This window comes from Myotis brandtii, unplaced genomic scaffold (genome assembly GCF_000412655.1).
Source record: "Myotis brandtii unplaced genomic scaffold, ASM41265v1 scaffold220, whole genome shotgun sequence".
NCBI classification, from domain to species: Eukaryota; Metazoa; Chordata; class Mammalia; order Chiroptera; family Vespertilionidae; genus Myotis; species Myotis brandtii.
In genome coordinates, this window is record NW_005358250.1 from 465,139 (window position 1) to 481,234 (window position 16,096).

Here is a 16,096-nt window from a genome sequence, read left to right on the forward strand (position 1 = left end):
TTCCCTCACAATAATCCAGACAAGCCAGTTTTCTTGCTGCTACTTGAACAGGCCATGCTCTTATTCTTTGACCTGTAATTTCCTTTGTCTGAAATGCTCTTTTTCCAGATCTCTGCATACCCAATTCCTCCTCAACATTCAGGTCTCATCTCAAATACCAATTCCTCAGAGTGGCTTTCCCTGATCTCCTAGTAAAAGCACTCCATTCCCCATTGTCACTCTCAACCCCATTAACTCTATAGTTTTTGTTTTTTCTTTCCAGCACATATGACTACCTAAAATAATTTTATGCATCAATGTCTTCTATTTTCCCCCTGCTATGTCCTTATGATATTGTGATTTATAATATGAAACATACATATTTGGTCTTAATACCCATTTATGGCACAGAACTTTTAAAATTCTTTGAATTTCCTAAGTGGTGAGATAAATAAAGGTTATTTATGATGAGCCCCTTTCATTATGAGTATGTCAATGAGATGACTTTTGGAAAGACCCTAAAGATGGGAGTTGCTTGCCAGAAGAACCAACCAGGTGGCTAGAGAGTTGGACCTTTCAGCCCCACCTCCAAACTCCTGGGGAAGGGAGAGGCTGGAGATCGAGTTCAATCACTAATGGCCAATGATTTAATCAGCGTGCCTCTGCGATGAAGCTTGGGGCTGGGCACTGAGCAGACCAGGGGAGAAGTGTGCTGGATTAGAGCCACAGAAATTCCGATGGCTTTTTAGAGGTGGCAGTAGACAGGAAGTTGGAGAGAACTCTCTATAGCCAGCCACTTCTCCCTACCCTGAAAGTCTACTGTGATGCTAAGACAGAAACAAAGTCAGAGATTATGGAGAGCAGAATGAAGATATACAACTGAGTGTCCAATTCCTCTACCCAGGGAAGCTAGAAATCACTCACACACACAGTATTATTCACGCACACATATATATTATAAACACATAAATATTCACATATGTAATATTATTATACTAGAGGCCCAGTGCACGGATTCGTGCACTGGGTGGGGGGTCCCTCAGCCTGGCCTGCGCCCTCTTGCAGTCCAGGACCTCAGGGGATGTCTGCCTAAGCCGGCAGTAAGACATTCCTCTCGCAGTCCGGGGCTCTTGCAGTCCGGGACTCCTCGCTCCTTACTGCCCGCCTGCAGCAGAGGCAGGAGAGGCTCCTGCCACTGCGGCTGCACTCACCAGCCATGAGCCCGGCTTCTGGCTGAGCAGCACTCCCCCTGTGGGAGCGCACTGCCACCAGGGGGCAGCTCCTCCATGTCATAGAGACCAGTCATTTCACCATTTGGTATATTTGCATATTAGGGTTTTATTATATAGGATATTATGTGTTTGTCAGCCTATTCCTGTTAGAATGTATACTCTACAGAGATGAAGACATCTGAGCAAAGAACTTGAGGCAGAGAGTGATGAGTATATTTAGGGTTGAGCAGGGAGGCAATGGGCCAGAGCAGAGTGAATGAGGAGAAGTAGCAGGAAGTAACATCTCAGAGGCGTGTATGTGTGTGCTGGGGAGGGGAGCAGTGGTGAGGTAACAGAAGACCTTGTATGCCACTGGCTTTTCTGAGTGACATGTGTTGAGTTTGAGCACAGGAGTGACATGAACCAATTTATAACTAAAAGAATCCCTCTCACAGTCTGTGTTGATAATAGATGTTAGGGGGCAAGGACAAGTGAAGGAGACCAGGTGTAAATGAGTCTCCTATGATAGTCCAGACAAGAGATGACTGTGGCATGCACCAGGCGGTAGTGGTGAGTGTAGTGAAGAGAGGTCTGACATATGAACATTATAAAGAACTCCTACCATTGTCCACTCATTTTCCCCTTAAAACAGCTCCTGAAGGAATTATCATCATCTTCAGTTTAGAGATGAGAGAACTGAGGCTCAGAGAAGAGAAGGGACTTGCCCAAGACCACACAGGCAGGAAGGAGATGAGTTAGGGCCCTGTCTCTATCTTTTCCTAGTCTCAATTTTTCAGATAGACTATATCAAGGCTCTCCCCCTCCATCCAATGGGTAGAGCTGGTGGTTACTCCTCAAAGAAGGGAGAGGGTCTCAATCTGAGAATGACTAAGGCAGGTGAGGCACCTCCACAGAGGCCAGACTAACAAACAGATGCCCAAGCATCCTGGGTCATGAAATAAGAGGGGATAGACTTGACATCCATTAAATTCTATGAGAGAAACAATTTTAGGGCCAACTGAACGGAATCCTTTCATAGCCTTATTGGGTTCTTCAGGATCGGAAGCAATCTAGACCATGACCTGGCCAACAGACTCAATGTATTCCAAAGGAAGAGTAAAGATGCCTGGGGACAACAGTGACATCTGAGGCCAGTGCCACATGAGGCACTCCTAACGGAAACAGGGCCTTGGAGAAGATCACAGTAAAGGAATGCCCTCCTACCTGGGGAATGAGTTAGTTTCCAAAACGATCCCATATCCCTGCTTCCATCAGATCCTTTTAACACTCCTGTGGAAAGACCAGGTGGATGTCACCATCTCCATTTTGCATATGGGGAACATGAAGATGTGCGAGGTGAGATGACTTACCCAAATCTCAAGGCAGGGGATCAACTCTCTACTTCAGAGCTTCTCATGCTCCACTTTGCTGCCTCACTGGGGGAGGGGCATCCCAGGCTTCTTCCCCTGTCAGCCTTCCTGAAAACTCTCTCCTGAGGTCACCTCTTTCCATTGCAAGCCTTGTTCATGGAGTCTCCTTATTCTTTTACAGCCCACACATTCCTGGGCTGTGAAAGCATAAGGCCTTTTGTGGGAAACACCAAAGGCCCAGCTGTGGGGTGTGAAGGTGGATCTCCTGTATCCCCATTGCTACTTTTAGACCATCCTCCTATGAAAGCTCATGTTCTTCAGAGGGCACACTGTCGTCTATAAATCTCAGCGTTTCTACCTCTTGTTAAATGAAGACTTTTTGGTATTTAGCTCACTGCCTTCTATTCCACCCCAATTCCTGCCATAATTTTCAGAGGCAATCAGCAATCTATTCAATTTCCTTGCTTCTGCCAGTGACTTTCACATCTACTCTACTTCAAATACCGATTGACAAATTCACTGTCTGGTTTTTGCCATCACTTGGAACAATTTTAAACATCACTTCAGAATTTTAAACATGCCACTTTCTGACTTCAACCCTGTCTTCCCAACTGTCTTGTGACTTATGTCCATTATAACCTTGACATAACAAGATCATCAACACATCAATCTTACAATTACCCATCCTTCAGCCTTCTCTTAGCCTTGCTTCTTCCCCACCCTGCCCAGATCCAGTGTTGATTTAAACTCCTCTCCCTCCAGCTCCTCGATTCCTTTATATGCTTCCTCACTCCCTGCCCCCTCTTGTCCTACTAGCTTGACATAAACATAAAACCTTAATTCTCAAACTCTTTTCTCACCCCACATCTAGGTTTCTAAGAACCACAGAAGAAAACTATAGCTCTTGCAAACTTCCAAATTAGTCTTCAAGCACAGCTGGGCCTTTGGTGTTCCCCACAAACAATTCCCTTCTCCTTCATCCATTTCCCCCGTCTTCTTTATGACCAATTCAATCTTTCAGCACTCCTAAACCTTCCTTACTCAGCCCTCTCTCCATTTACTCATGGCCACAATCTTCCCTCCAGTGTCAGAGAACAAGGTGTGCCTCCTTCTGGTTTAAGAGCTATCTGCCTGTGCCCTGGACCCCTACTCCTTCCTATAACTCTCAAGGCCTTACTTTTTCCTCTTTCCCATATTTTTAATTTCTTCTCCTTGGAAGGCTCAAGTTGTCTACTGATAAGCATGCCCAGTGTGCTTCCACTCTAGAAGACCTTCTTTGAAAGGTCATCATCTTTCTTTTTTTCAACAAACTCTCCTTGATATTCCTACCCACTGCAATCTGCCCTCACTACCCTTCACCAACACTGAAGCTACACATCCAGTAGATATTTCTCTGTCCTTATTTTACTGAACCTTTGCTGTGCTCTCCTTAAAACATTCCCTATTGCCCTGGCTGCCACAATATTAAAGTCTTCTGTTTTTCCTATTTGACTACTCCTTTGTCTCCTGGGTGGGATCTTCTTCCTGTTTCTATCTCCTATACTTTGTTGGTCCCCAGGACTCCATCATGGTTAACTGTTTTCATTCTACACATACTCCTGGGAAATGGGTGCCATTCACCCTACAGCTTCAACTACTATCTACGTGTTGATGACTCCCAAATATTTAACTTCAGCTCAGTCCTCTTCCCTGAGAATCAGATCTAAATAGCCACCGCCTTCTAAATATCACCTAGATCCGTGGTCGGCAAACCGTGGCTTGCGAGCCACATGCGGCTCTTGGCCCCTTGAGTGTGGCTCTTCCACAAAATACCACGTGTGGGCGTGCACATACAGTGCGATTGAAACTTTGTGGCCCATGCGCAGAAGTTGGTATTTTGTGGAAGAGTCGGTATTTTGTGGAAGAGCCACACTCAAGGGGCCAAAGAGCCGCATGTGGCTCGCGAGCCACGGTTTGCCGAGCCATGGTTTGCCGAGCCGCAGTTTGCCGACCACTGACCTAGATGATCCATGGGCTCCCTACCCTTCTTTCTCTTCTAGGCACCACCGTTAATCCAGCCACCTCATCTCGAAACCTGGAAGACATTCCCACTCCCTTCTTCCTCACGATCCTCAAATTTGACCAAATTTACCTGGTGAATAGTTTCAAACCTAGTCTCTCTTCTACAAACCTTCTACCACTGCCCTAATCTAGGCCTTCATCACTTCTGGTCTGGCTCAAGCCCGTAACCTTGTAACTGGTCTCTCTAGTCTTGTCACTCCTCTAATCCATTCTCAACATAGTAGTTAATGATCTACTGAAAACAAACTTTTTTAGGTCTTACCTCTAATTAAAAGCCTTCCATAACTTCACATTGCCTATAAGATCAACTCCAAACTCTTCAATGTGGCATTTAAGGTCCTCTGTGGCTCTGTGGTATAAGCCTGACCTTTCCAGGCTTTTCTCTGTGAAGTCCCAGCATTCTCCTTTGTTTCAGCAACACCAAACAGCATGTGTTTCCTGGCACACTCTGTGCTAGCTCTTTCCCTTTGCCCTTGTTCATGCTGTGCTCTTGCTGGAAAGCTCTCCCTCCCCTACCATTCCTGATAGGGCCATTCATACAGTCACCCTTCAAGTCTCAGAAAGGGCATCACTTCCTCAAGGAAGCTTCCCCTGGACATCTAGCTTGCGTTAGGTGTTCCTTTCTGCAGTTTTTATACTAATAGAGAATATCTCTGTAATTGCACTAAGATGTTGTTTTACAATTACCTATTTCAGTATCTCTTCCACAATACTGTGAGCTCCTTGAGGACAAGAAGTGACCAATTTTTGCATCCCCATGCCAAACAGTATTCAAATAAGTGGCCATTGAAGGACTGAATGAATTCTTCCCTGTCCCTTTGGCTCTATGTTTTAGTTACCATTGTTCTCAAGCCAATCCCAGAGCTTCAGTTGCCTCACAGGTGCCTCGCCAGGCACAACCACCAGACAGAGCGAAACAGAGCCAAGTCCTTTCTAGCCTCCCAGAGCTCAGGAAGGAATAAAGAAAGGAAAGAATGAGGGAAGGCAGGAGGGCCAGCATTCTGGTAAGCTTACCCCTGGAGCACAGTCTACGCATAGCTGAGGCAGCACTCAGTGAGAGGCCACAGGATGGAAGCAAAGGCCGGTACCCAGGGGTTCGAAGATTTTGGGAAGTGCTGACAAGGTTGGTGGGTTTCAAGGTGGAGTCCATTGAGTCTGAGTGTGGCTCCAAGGACCGGGCCAGACTATTCCCTAGTACAAAGGTTTCACCTGGAAAACAGTAAAAATCAGAGTTAGAGCAGGGAATAGTCCAGAAGGACTGCTGCAGCGCTGGCTCCCAGGTACCTGTCTGGATGGAACAAAAGGCAGCAAAACAGGAAGTCCTAGGCCAGGGGTGGGCAACCTTTTTGTGAGTGCGTGCCAAAACCAGCAAAATCTCTGACTCAAAATTCTTCTGCGTGCCAACCCTAATTTTTTGAGAACATGTTACGCCTACTTGATATCTCTTAAGGTGTACGTATGTGAAGAACCTTGAAGAAATAATAAAATTCATTCAAGCGACAAAAACACAGTATATGATGATGAAAAATACATTTATTTTTTAATGTATACATGTACACTGATAGTCCGACAGAAAACTTTATGACTCCGTTTGATATTATCAGTGGGACTTCTGCTGCTGCATCACTGATGACAGAGATTTTACATCAGGTTTATATTTCGTGACCTTCAGAGATATCCACGAGCTACTACTTTCATCCGTCAGGCTACTCCTATTACGAGACTTAACAAAATTCATCACTGAGAACAAAGATTCACAAGCATATGTGGATGAAACCAAAACACTGGTCGGATCTAGGAAGGCAGGGAGAGTTAAGGCAGAGGCATAGAAATTGCTCTTCCCCTCTCTCGTCAATCCATGTCTATGGTCTTTAAGATAACTTGTTATGTAAAATTATTTATTTATCTAAGATGCACCTACACTGAATTTATCTGAAAAATAAAAAAGTCGATATTAAGAAAAAAATTGTAAATGGAAGATTATAAGAGAGGGTTTCGCGTGCCAGCAAAAGTTACTGGCATGCCATGTTTGGCACGCGTGCCAGGGGTTGCCCACCCCTGTCCTAGGCTGGATCTCAGGAGGCCTGTGTACCAGTCACCATTCTGGCTCTCACTAGGTGGTCTGAGTCAAGCCCAGTGCCTCTCTCTGGACTTGGATCTCCTTAGAGATACTTCCTCTTAGACTAGATCAGCCGTGAGCAAACTACGGCCCGCGGGCCGGATCCGGCCGTTTGAAATGAATAAAACTAAAAAAAAAAAAAAAAGACCGTACCCTTTTATGTAATGATGTTTACTTTGAATTTATATTAGTTCACACAAACACTCCATCCATGCTTTTGTTCCGGCCCTCCGGTCCAGTTTAAGAACCCATTGTGGCCCTCGAGTCAAAAAGTTTGCCCACCCCTGGACTAGATGGTCTTTGAGGTTTCTTCTGCTTTTTCTAGATAAGGAGAACCTTAAAAAAATAGGAAGAGGCTGCCTTACACATAGCTGCTAGAGCAGCGAACAGGGTGCTGGAGAAGAGATACATTTGCTTAGGTGAGGGTACTTCAGAAGCCTACTCTCAGCCAGCCGTTTACCTCAGAAATGCTTCTTGATGCCTGGCTAAAGGCCTGTCTGCAAAGGACCTGCTCGTATGCCCTCCACCCCCTTCATATTTGCCTTGTTCTGCAGAAACATTCCAAGGACGTTGGAAGGTACAGTGGTGAGAATGTGGGCACAGGACCAGAATCTGGGTTAGAATTTGACTCTGCCCTCTGCAGGCAAGGTGTTTCCCTCAGGACCTCGGTGTCCTTATTTATAACACAGGAAGTCCCTTTCTTCCAAGGGGCTTGTAAATATCAAAAGGAAGTGGCTATGGAAACCTTTGTAAAGGGAATCTCAGCCTGACATTTCTATGCCTAGGCCATGGCCCAACACCAGGCTGCAGCCCCTAAGCATTGCACTGCAGAACCTGAAGCAGATTCTGCCTCATCACTGGGTTCTAGACATCAAAACAGCTCCTTGGCCCTGGCCACAGCATTCTCTGCTTATGGTGAGGGGTGGGGATGGGTGGGTGTCTCAGGTATTGGATCATATCACTGTCCTTTGTGGTTCTTCTCAGAATTCTGGTGTTTAGATAATGCTTGGGATTCATTTAGGCCCTCTGATAAATATTAAATTCAAGCTCATTGTCTGGCATACAATAAGACCTCTGTGGCAGATGGTTTAGGATTTTAGAACTGCTTTCTGCTACTTACCTAAAATTTCTTGGTAACCATGGGCTTAATGTCAAATCTAGCATGAGACAGATTTCACCCTTATCTCAGGGAATTTACCTAATGAAGCCTTTCCCTAGAAATGATTCTTAAGAGAGAAGTCTCTGAGGCCCCAGAATACCTAAACCATATCCACTCCCATTCTGCAGGTGAGGTTCCAGATTCCTATTTTCCAGGAGAGATGACTACAGCATTGTCCTGCCTTGAGACAAGGACAGGAACCCAATCCAGAAAACAAGGCCTGAGTACTGTGCCTGAGCTCCTGCCTTTTACTAGGTGTGTCATCCTCAATAAGTTGTCTTCTCTGAGCACCAATTTCTTCATCTGCAAAATGGAAAAACCACCCTTTGTCATGCTGAGAACATCAAATGAGGAAATGGAATGGGATGAACTTTACAAAGGCTGAAGTTGCTATGTTATTCTTCATTCAGAGTTAAGAGTGGCAAACCTATGTTCTCCGCAATAGCTCAAGAAAAAGATAAAGTGGAATTTCTGCATTTATCAGCAGGACAATCTCACCTTTCTAGTCCTCATTTTACTCAGTGAATACTGGAGATGATACCACCTGCCTCACAAGAGCTAACAGATGTGAAACATAATTATGACGACAATGCCTGTGGCTTACCAGATGCTGATGCACATCAGTAAGTGTCTTTTCCTCTCAGCAATGCTAAGAATGATAACTGAAATCTGAATTGAGGGGCCTGAAAATCTGGACTGGTGGTACTGGACTAGGCAAGGCCATAAAATCTTATCCTAATGAGATGCAGAAAAAAATCATACCTGAGGCTCTGGGAGGTTCTAATAAAGGCTGATCTGTGAGGCCCTGGCTGCCCTCACTAGGATAATGCCAGGGACGGCAATGCTTTCAGGCCTGGGGGCTTCCTGAGAGAGGCCAAGGAAATAGGGCTCTGGGTCTCATCCCAGTTTCTATCAAAACAGCTCTGGTTTTAACTTCAATGCACCAGAGTTTCATATCATCTTAACTTTGCAAAAAAGGAGTTCTACTGCTAAAACAAAGCAAACTTTGAAACCTCTGGCCCAGGGATCAGAATTTGAGGCTGGAAGACTTGAGTTCTATTTCTAGCACAATCATTAGTCAACAATCACTGCCTTTTTCCTGGGATTCAATTTACCCATCTGTAAAATGGAGATGAAAACCCTGAAGCTCATAAGGTCAATGTCAATTAAATTTGCTGTTGATATGCTGGAGACAAGAGAACCATCAGCATGAGAGGGAGCTCATTCGTTTATTCAACAACATTTGGTTGAGCACTCTTTGTTTGCAAGCCACTATCCTAGGGATGGGGTTATGCAAAGGTAAACAGACAGATAAGGATCTTGCCCTTATGCAGTTATTTTTAGTGAGTGGCAGATCTTCTCTGAGTATCGTATTGCAAGGCTGACCTTAAAAACCAGAGTTCCCAGCGGAGGGTGACCAGAATACTGGTGAGAAGCAAAGAAGAAAAAATCTGGGAATGTAGAATCTGGAGAACAGTCAGAAGAGACAAAAACCCTAAAGGCAATCATGGGATGGGAAGAGGACTGGGAAGACAGAGAATGCAACAGTGGGCAGGTATTAAAAGAAGACAGATTTCAGCTATAAAGAGAGGCATTTTCACAATCAGAGGGTCTAACAGTAAGACTGATTGCCAAAGGTGACAGTGAGCAACTTAGCATTAGGAGTATTTAAGCAGAAGTCGTAAGTGAAGGAGCACAGAGGAGTCAGAAATCTAGATGATGCTCTGACTTGCCTGAGCAGAGTTAAAATGCTCATTTCAGGGAAGCAATTAAAAACTAGGGTGAGAGCAGCTAAGTGGCTGGGAACCCACCATGAGAACCAGAGGTTAGAGAGCACAGAGGGTGCAAAGCTGACCGAATCTGTCTGAAAATGAGGGAAGGAAAGGGGGACAGCCAATGGAGGAATGTGATAACCCTAGTATTGGTCTCTTTGGTGAGGGGATAAGGATAAGAGGTTAAAGCTTGCTTCCTCCTCTCTGAGTCAGAGTTGAATCAGAGAGATGCAAACTGGAACAGAATACCCAGGAAAGGTCATGCCCATAATACCAAATTACCTTGGGGACTGCAGTCCATGATATGCACTGCTACCAGTCTCTGCATGCTGCTATCAGGACATTTCTCTTAGTTCTTAACAACCATATTCCATTGAGGAATTCGGAGTTGCTATTTCTTCGAGAAATCTGTCTTTAGACTAGCAGCTACACTCATGGACATGCTACTCCCTTTCATGTATCTGCTCTTCCAGAATCCCAGATGGGCCTTACTTTCATAACTGAAGTACAACTTAGAGTTCCTGATTGCCAATAGCTGGGGACATTTCACAGCCTGCGTTTGTCTGCACCAACTTCACCATGCTCAGCCCAGACTCCCAGTGGGACATTCTAACTCTAGGTGAGAATGCCTTTTTCTGTTCTCAGAGATTCTGATGTTGAAAGAACACAATTTAGAGCAGGTTAGGTAAGAAAAAGGATCAATGACGGAGTCACAAATATGTCTGTGCAGACCAGATGGCCTGGTCCCCACAAGCAATATTTGAAAGTCAGTATGTTTTTATAAGTTATGTAAGCAATACTCATTTGGATGCAAAAATAAAGGGGGGGGGGTGAGTGAGTAGTCACTTCCCTGAGCACATTCTTCAGAAGTGGCACTTTATCAGAAGTGATTCTGCTAAGATAATAATAAAAAGACTACTAGGGAAGGCAGTGTGAGGACAAGACTGGTATAGAAGGTCAGAAGGGGGCACCTCTCAGATTTATATGCTCCCCCATCAACAGACAGCACAGCTCTGAGGCTAACAGCACCACCTCTCCACTCCTCGGGCCAGGACAAAGTCCACAGGGCTCCTTTAAAGGCCTTTCCTCCCTCTCTCAACAATGACCTACCTCGCTACGTTTAGGGCCGAGCTTTCCTTCCCTCCCTGTCGTCTGTGTCCCGGGCTCCAGATTAGAGATGCCGCGTTCCATTCACTCTTTAACCTCTCTCGGAAGTGCTTAGTCACTGATCCGGCCACGTGGCATCCGCTTTCCCGTTGTGGGTCTGGTATGTTAACTAAGAAAGTTATTTTCCAGCCTAGTTAGAAACAGCAGGAACTTGAATTGACTTGCTAGACTGGCAGTGCTGGAGGAGTTAGGGCTACGTGCCAAAGGAAAGAGTGGATGGCCAATCACCAGGGAGCACATTTCTCAATCTGTAGCTTGAGGCTAAACCTTCCTGCTGGCAAGGGAGATCTATGGTAGGCCTTTGCTGCCAGACTCACACTGGGAGACGTACTGTGACTCCACATGCAGTTTGGAGCTCAGAAGAGGATTCGTGAACCACCTTTTTTTCAGGGACAAAACCAGAGGAAAGAAAGTTCATTCTAGAGAGAGGGGACAAAATCCTGAAGAGAGAGTAAAGATGAGAGGAGACCAAAAAGTCCCAGATGGGGTAAAGTTTAAGGACAGAAAACCAGGCTTCTGGATAATAGGTGCCAGGCTACCAGGTCAGAGGGCTGATCCCGGGCCCTCTTAGAGCTGCTACTAGCCCTGCCCCCTTTCTTAGCCCAGGCCCCATCCCAGCTCCTACCTGGTAGGTACCTGTCGTGGCTGTGGCTGTACTCTGTGTTGGTGAGTGACAAGTGAGTCTGTGTAAAAGGCTGGTTGCCAAACAGATTGTCACTGTGAAGGTTGTGGCAGAGTTTCTCCAGGAAGCGGAGAACGTAGGTGATGCTGTTGACTGCTGGGAGGTTGAGGGTGTGCTGTTCTCGATCAAACACGGCTGTGAAGTGAAGTAAACAGGGCTGAGCATGTCAGGCGGGCAGTTCAGTGCAGTGCTGGGCAGGCCAGCCCACAGCGTGTCTCAGGCTTACCTGGTTACACAAAGGCAATCATTGCCCACGTTTCCTCCCTCCCTCCCTCCCACCCTCCCTCCAGGGTTTGTTTTTTGCCTCCAACTCCAAAGGGCTTGCAGTAATGGGAGTGGCCAGGCCAAGTCTGTTGCACCCGGGGCTCTGGAAGGATTTTACTCAACTTGTGAAAACAACTGTGAACATAATTCTATCTGCTCCATCAGTTGGCTGGGCCTCATCCAGGAAATCTGTTCATTTAGGGTGCTATTTCCATAAGAACTGCCCAAGAACAGAGGAACTGGGCAGAAGAGGAGAATACAGCCATTGCCAGAAATGGTTTGGGCGCATAATCCGATCTGTATAAGAGCACTAGAATTTCAGCAACATTTGGAACTATGCCATGCTTCGTTTTATTTTACTCTCTATTTCTATTCAAAAAGTATCTGTCTAGTCTTTAAAAAGCTAAAGGCCTCTGCATTTGTCTCTGAGAACAGCAGGAAATGCAGTGGTGGTGGTGGTGGTGGGGGGGTGTGATAGACCATTCTCAGAAACCAATTTTGGAGCAGAGAAAGAATCCTATAGGAGGTGTAGGTGATTGCCCTAAAGAGAGGCAGTGAACCTGTGAACCGGTGGGTCACAGTTCGGTTCCCGGTTGGGGCATGTGCCCGGGTTGCAGGCTCGATCCCCAGTGGGAGGTGTGCGGGAGGCAGCCAGTCAATGATTCTCTCTCATCATTGATATTTCTCTCTCTCTCTCCTTCTCCCTTCCTCGCTGAAATCAATAAAAATATATTTAAGAGAGAGAGAGAGAGAGAGAGAGAGAGAGAGTCTCTCTCATTTTCTCTCTCTCTCTCCTTCTCCCTTCCTCGCTGAAATCAATAAAAATATATTTAAGAGAGAGAGAGAGAGAGAGAGAGAGAGAGAGAGGCAGTGAAGAAGCTGGGTCCCTGCAGACTGTTGCACAAAAGCAAAGGAGAGATTAGGGCGTGGCCTCTGCCTCAGAAGGAAAGGAAAGTTTGATTTCCTATGCAGTTCTCAGCCTTCTGCAACAATGCCTTCCTGGCCTGCCCCATCCTCTTCTCAGGCAATTACTCTCGTCTGGCTCTGACACTACCCTGTACATATTTCTCTACTATAACACCTCTCACAGTGAGATATTCTTCCTTTCCCACCAGAGCAGAGTCTGAACCTGTCATCTTCCTTTCTCCCCTTCCCCCGGCCAGTGTCTGGCAATAACCTCTGACATATAGTAAGGGCTCAATAAATGTTTGCTGAAAGAATACAGTTGGATTATTCATGGGGTTTTCCATGTCAACTGCTTCCTGAGGTTGGATATTGCAACTCATTAGAAGGAAGGGGCAGGAGACTATGGAGGAGCACACAGTTCAGACTGAAAGGCTTTAGGTCAAGTCTTCATAGGTTTGGTGGGTAAAGAATAGGGTTTTGGACTTAAGAGAACTGAAAGAGAACAGGGGCACAGCAGAAAAAGTAACTATTCTCAATGAAAACGACAAAACACTGTGCAGCTGACTCAGATCTCACAGCGGGAAAGAAAGAGGGGATGACTCCTCTCTGCCCTGGCAGTCAACTCCCTTCAATCAGGGCTGGCTCTGAACTGGGAAGCCAAGGAGTTAAAAGAATGAGAGAAGACAATATGGTTCCCTCATGCCAGGTGGGAGGCCGTGGCAGTCTAGAGAAACTCCCCTGTTGCCACAGTATAGCCCCCTTTTGATTCTTCTATCTCCCAGGATACCTTTGAAACAACACACATATATTTTCTATATGGAGAGGCAAAGCAGGTCCACAGTGGAGGCATCTGTTTAGAGGCTCAGTTAAGGCTCTAAACAGCGTCTGCGTGGGTATTCTACTTGGCAGAGGTGTGCATAAAACTCAGAAGAACTCTGGGCATTGAAAGTGAGGACTCTCTGAGGAAGGGATACCTTCACATTTCTCCAGAGCCTTCAGGTGTGAAGTGGGAATCAGGATGCCTTGTCAGAAATTAGCCAATTGAGAAGGTCTCGCCCAGGGGAGCTTACCTGAGATAGTCTCACCACCGTGGCCCTGCTTGAGGAAGCTGAAGACAGTTTTCTGGTGATAAGCACAGTCGATGCAAGCCTGGACAGCCTGCTGCAACACCACAGAGGCACGGGCTGGCCCAAAATGGTCAGGGAGCTGCTGGACCTTCTTCTTATCTAAGTGGGGGCCTGTGCTGCCATTCTTGTTCAAGTAAATACAAACTGCAGGAGACAAAGAATGAAATTTAAAAAGCTTAAAAGAGTCTACGGGGTGGAGAAGTTGGACAACAGTGCTCTCTTCTGTCTTTTGTACCCTGGACTCTGGTCCTGAGCAGGTCTCCCAGCTGCTAAGCTGGTGACACACTGTGGGAGGGCGAAGAGGGTGGTTGTGCCCAGCTGCTGCCAGCCCAAATTGCATGACCCAAGGCTCTGGGATCATAGCCTGCTGGAAGAACAGCCTGACCAAAAGCCAAGGCATGGAACTTGCACTTTGCTTTTTGTGCACTGAAGAAAAATTTTAAACAATTTCCCAGATATGTGTACTTTCATTTTTGGTACTTGGTTGCTCACATATTCTTTGTGTATCTTACCTTGTATGTTTAAGGAATTGTGGGATTATGGAAATATAAAAAAAGTGTGTGTGTGTGTGTTCAGCCTTGGACTTAGAATGGTCACACCGTTGGTCACTTGCCTTGTTTTCTGTTCTGGGCCTTGGAGTCCCCTTTTTATCTTCTATATCAACATTCAGGTCCAAGAAAGTAGTAAAAAGTTTTTAAAAAAGGAATAAAGAAAAATATGAAAAGGGCTTGAGGGTCCCATCCAGATATTTGTTTCAGTAGTTTCTCCTGTCAAGATAGCTAGGCACTCCCCTAACTGCAACCCTCCACCTGGCACCATTGGGGGAAGGGCACACGAAAGGGCAATCCTAAACAGAATTGCTTCCTTGGTCTCCCGAAGGACTCCGGAAGCCTGCTCAGCTATGACACTCTCTCTGCTGATTTGCCTTCCAGGCTTCCATTTCAGTAGGGATACTCTCCTTTCTCACATGGTCATGGCTCACTAACTGAAGGAGTTGGAGGGCAAAACGTCTCTCTTTTTATTAAAGGCAAACAGGGTAAGTGCAGTAGCTGTGTGGGCTGTGGATGAAAGGCTGCCCTTTTGGGCCTCATGTTTTCCATCAGTGAAATGAGGGGCTGAGCCAGATGCCCTCCTGGGACTCTTTCACTTTATCATTCTAAGGGGAAGTAAGAAGGAGAGAAGAACATGGGAAATAGAAAGGCGGAGAAATGATATGGAAGGTGAGAGGTGAAAATAAAGAAAGGAAAAAAGGAGAAATAAGATGAATTAAATATTTAACTATGTTTTCTCATAAAACCCACTAAAATGAGCCAGATAACAGAGAGAAAACAACATACAATTTCAGAAGCTGGAAAGCAGACCTAAGAAAGCTAAATCCTTAACCAAGAGTGGTCAATGGTGAGAACCAAGCTGTTTCATCTTATAATTCACAAAAGGCCCAAGAATGGGCCAGTGCCTCTGGAGGTAGATAGATCTAATAATTGAAGGATTGGTTGAAGTCTGTTAAGAAGTGGGACTTCCATGTCAAAACATGACTCTTTTGCTGAAAACAAAATAAATAAAAATGTAAGAACTCAGAGATAAGAAGAATAAAAATAAATGAAAAATTATAAGAATATTCATAGCAACTTAGTCATACTAGTTCTAAACCCAAATGTCCATAAACAAGAGAGTAGATATAAAAATTGTATATTCACTTATTGAAATACCATTTGGCTATAAAAAAACACAAACTATTGATAGAGAGCTTTTCACAAACATTATTTTGAGAGAAATAAACCAGATGGAAAAGAGTATACTATATGTAATATATCAATTTATATTAAGTTCCAGAACAGAAAAATCTAACTACAGTGATAAAAATAAAAATGAGAGTGAAGACTGTAAGGAGGCATGAGGTGACTTCTGGGGAGTGGAGAATGGGCAGAAATGACTTTTAACTCAATTGGGGTAGTTTATGGATGCTTACACTGATTATAATTCATCAAATTGTACACTTAAGATTTGTGTATTTCACTGTATGGAAACTCCACCTAATTAAGAAACACAAAGAAAAATGTAATCAGCCCAATAATGATTAAAAAAAGAAATTCTAGGAGAGAAACCAAGATGGCGGCATAGGTAAACACCGGAGATTGCTGCCTTGCACAACCACTTCAAAAATACAACTAAAAGACGGAACGGACATCATCCAGAACCACAGGAAGGCTGGCTGAGTGGAAATTCTACAACTAGAAGGAAAGAGAAAAGCATACCGAGAATCAGAGGAGGCGCAGTGC

The 16,096-nt window shown here is 45.1% G+C and overlaps 1 protein-coding gene across 15 annotated transcripts in view; it reads right to left on the reverse strand.

The window, feature by feature from the left end:
• SCMH1 (sex comb on midleg homolog 1 (Drosophila)) overlaps positions 1 to 16,096 on the reverse strand; it is a 106,107-nt gene that overhangs the window by 3,849 nt on the left and 86,162 nt on the right. For 12 of the 15 annotated variants that reach the window (XM_005866046.2, XM_014539531.1, XM_005866043.2 and 9 more), the window contains 4 exons: positions 13,761 to 13,961; positions 11,464 to 11,655; positions 5,636 to 5,830; positions 2,415 to 2,480 (listed from right to left, as the gene is read on the reverse strand). In XM_005866046.2, coding sequence (XP_005866108.1) covers positions 2,415 to 2,480; positions 5,636 to 5,830; positions 11,464 to 11,655; positions 13,761 to 13,961 — 654 coding nt within the window. Of the gene's footprint in view, positions 1 to 2,414; positions 2,481 to 5,635; positions 5,831 to 10,781; positions 10,948 to 11,463; positions 11,656 to 13,760; positions 13,962 to 16,096 lie in introns of those variants that run through there. The other 3 variants (XM_005866041.2, XM_005866045.2, XM_014539537.1) reach the window with 2 other exon arrangements.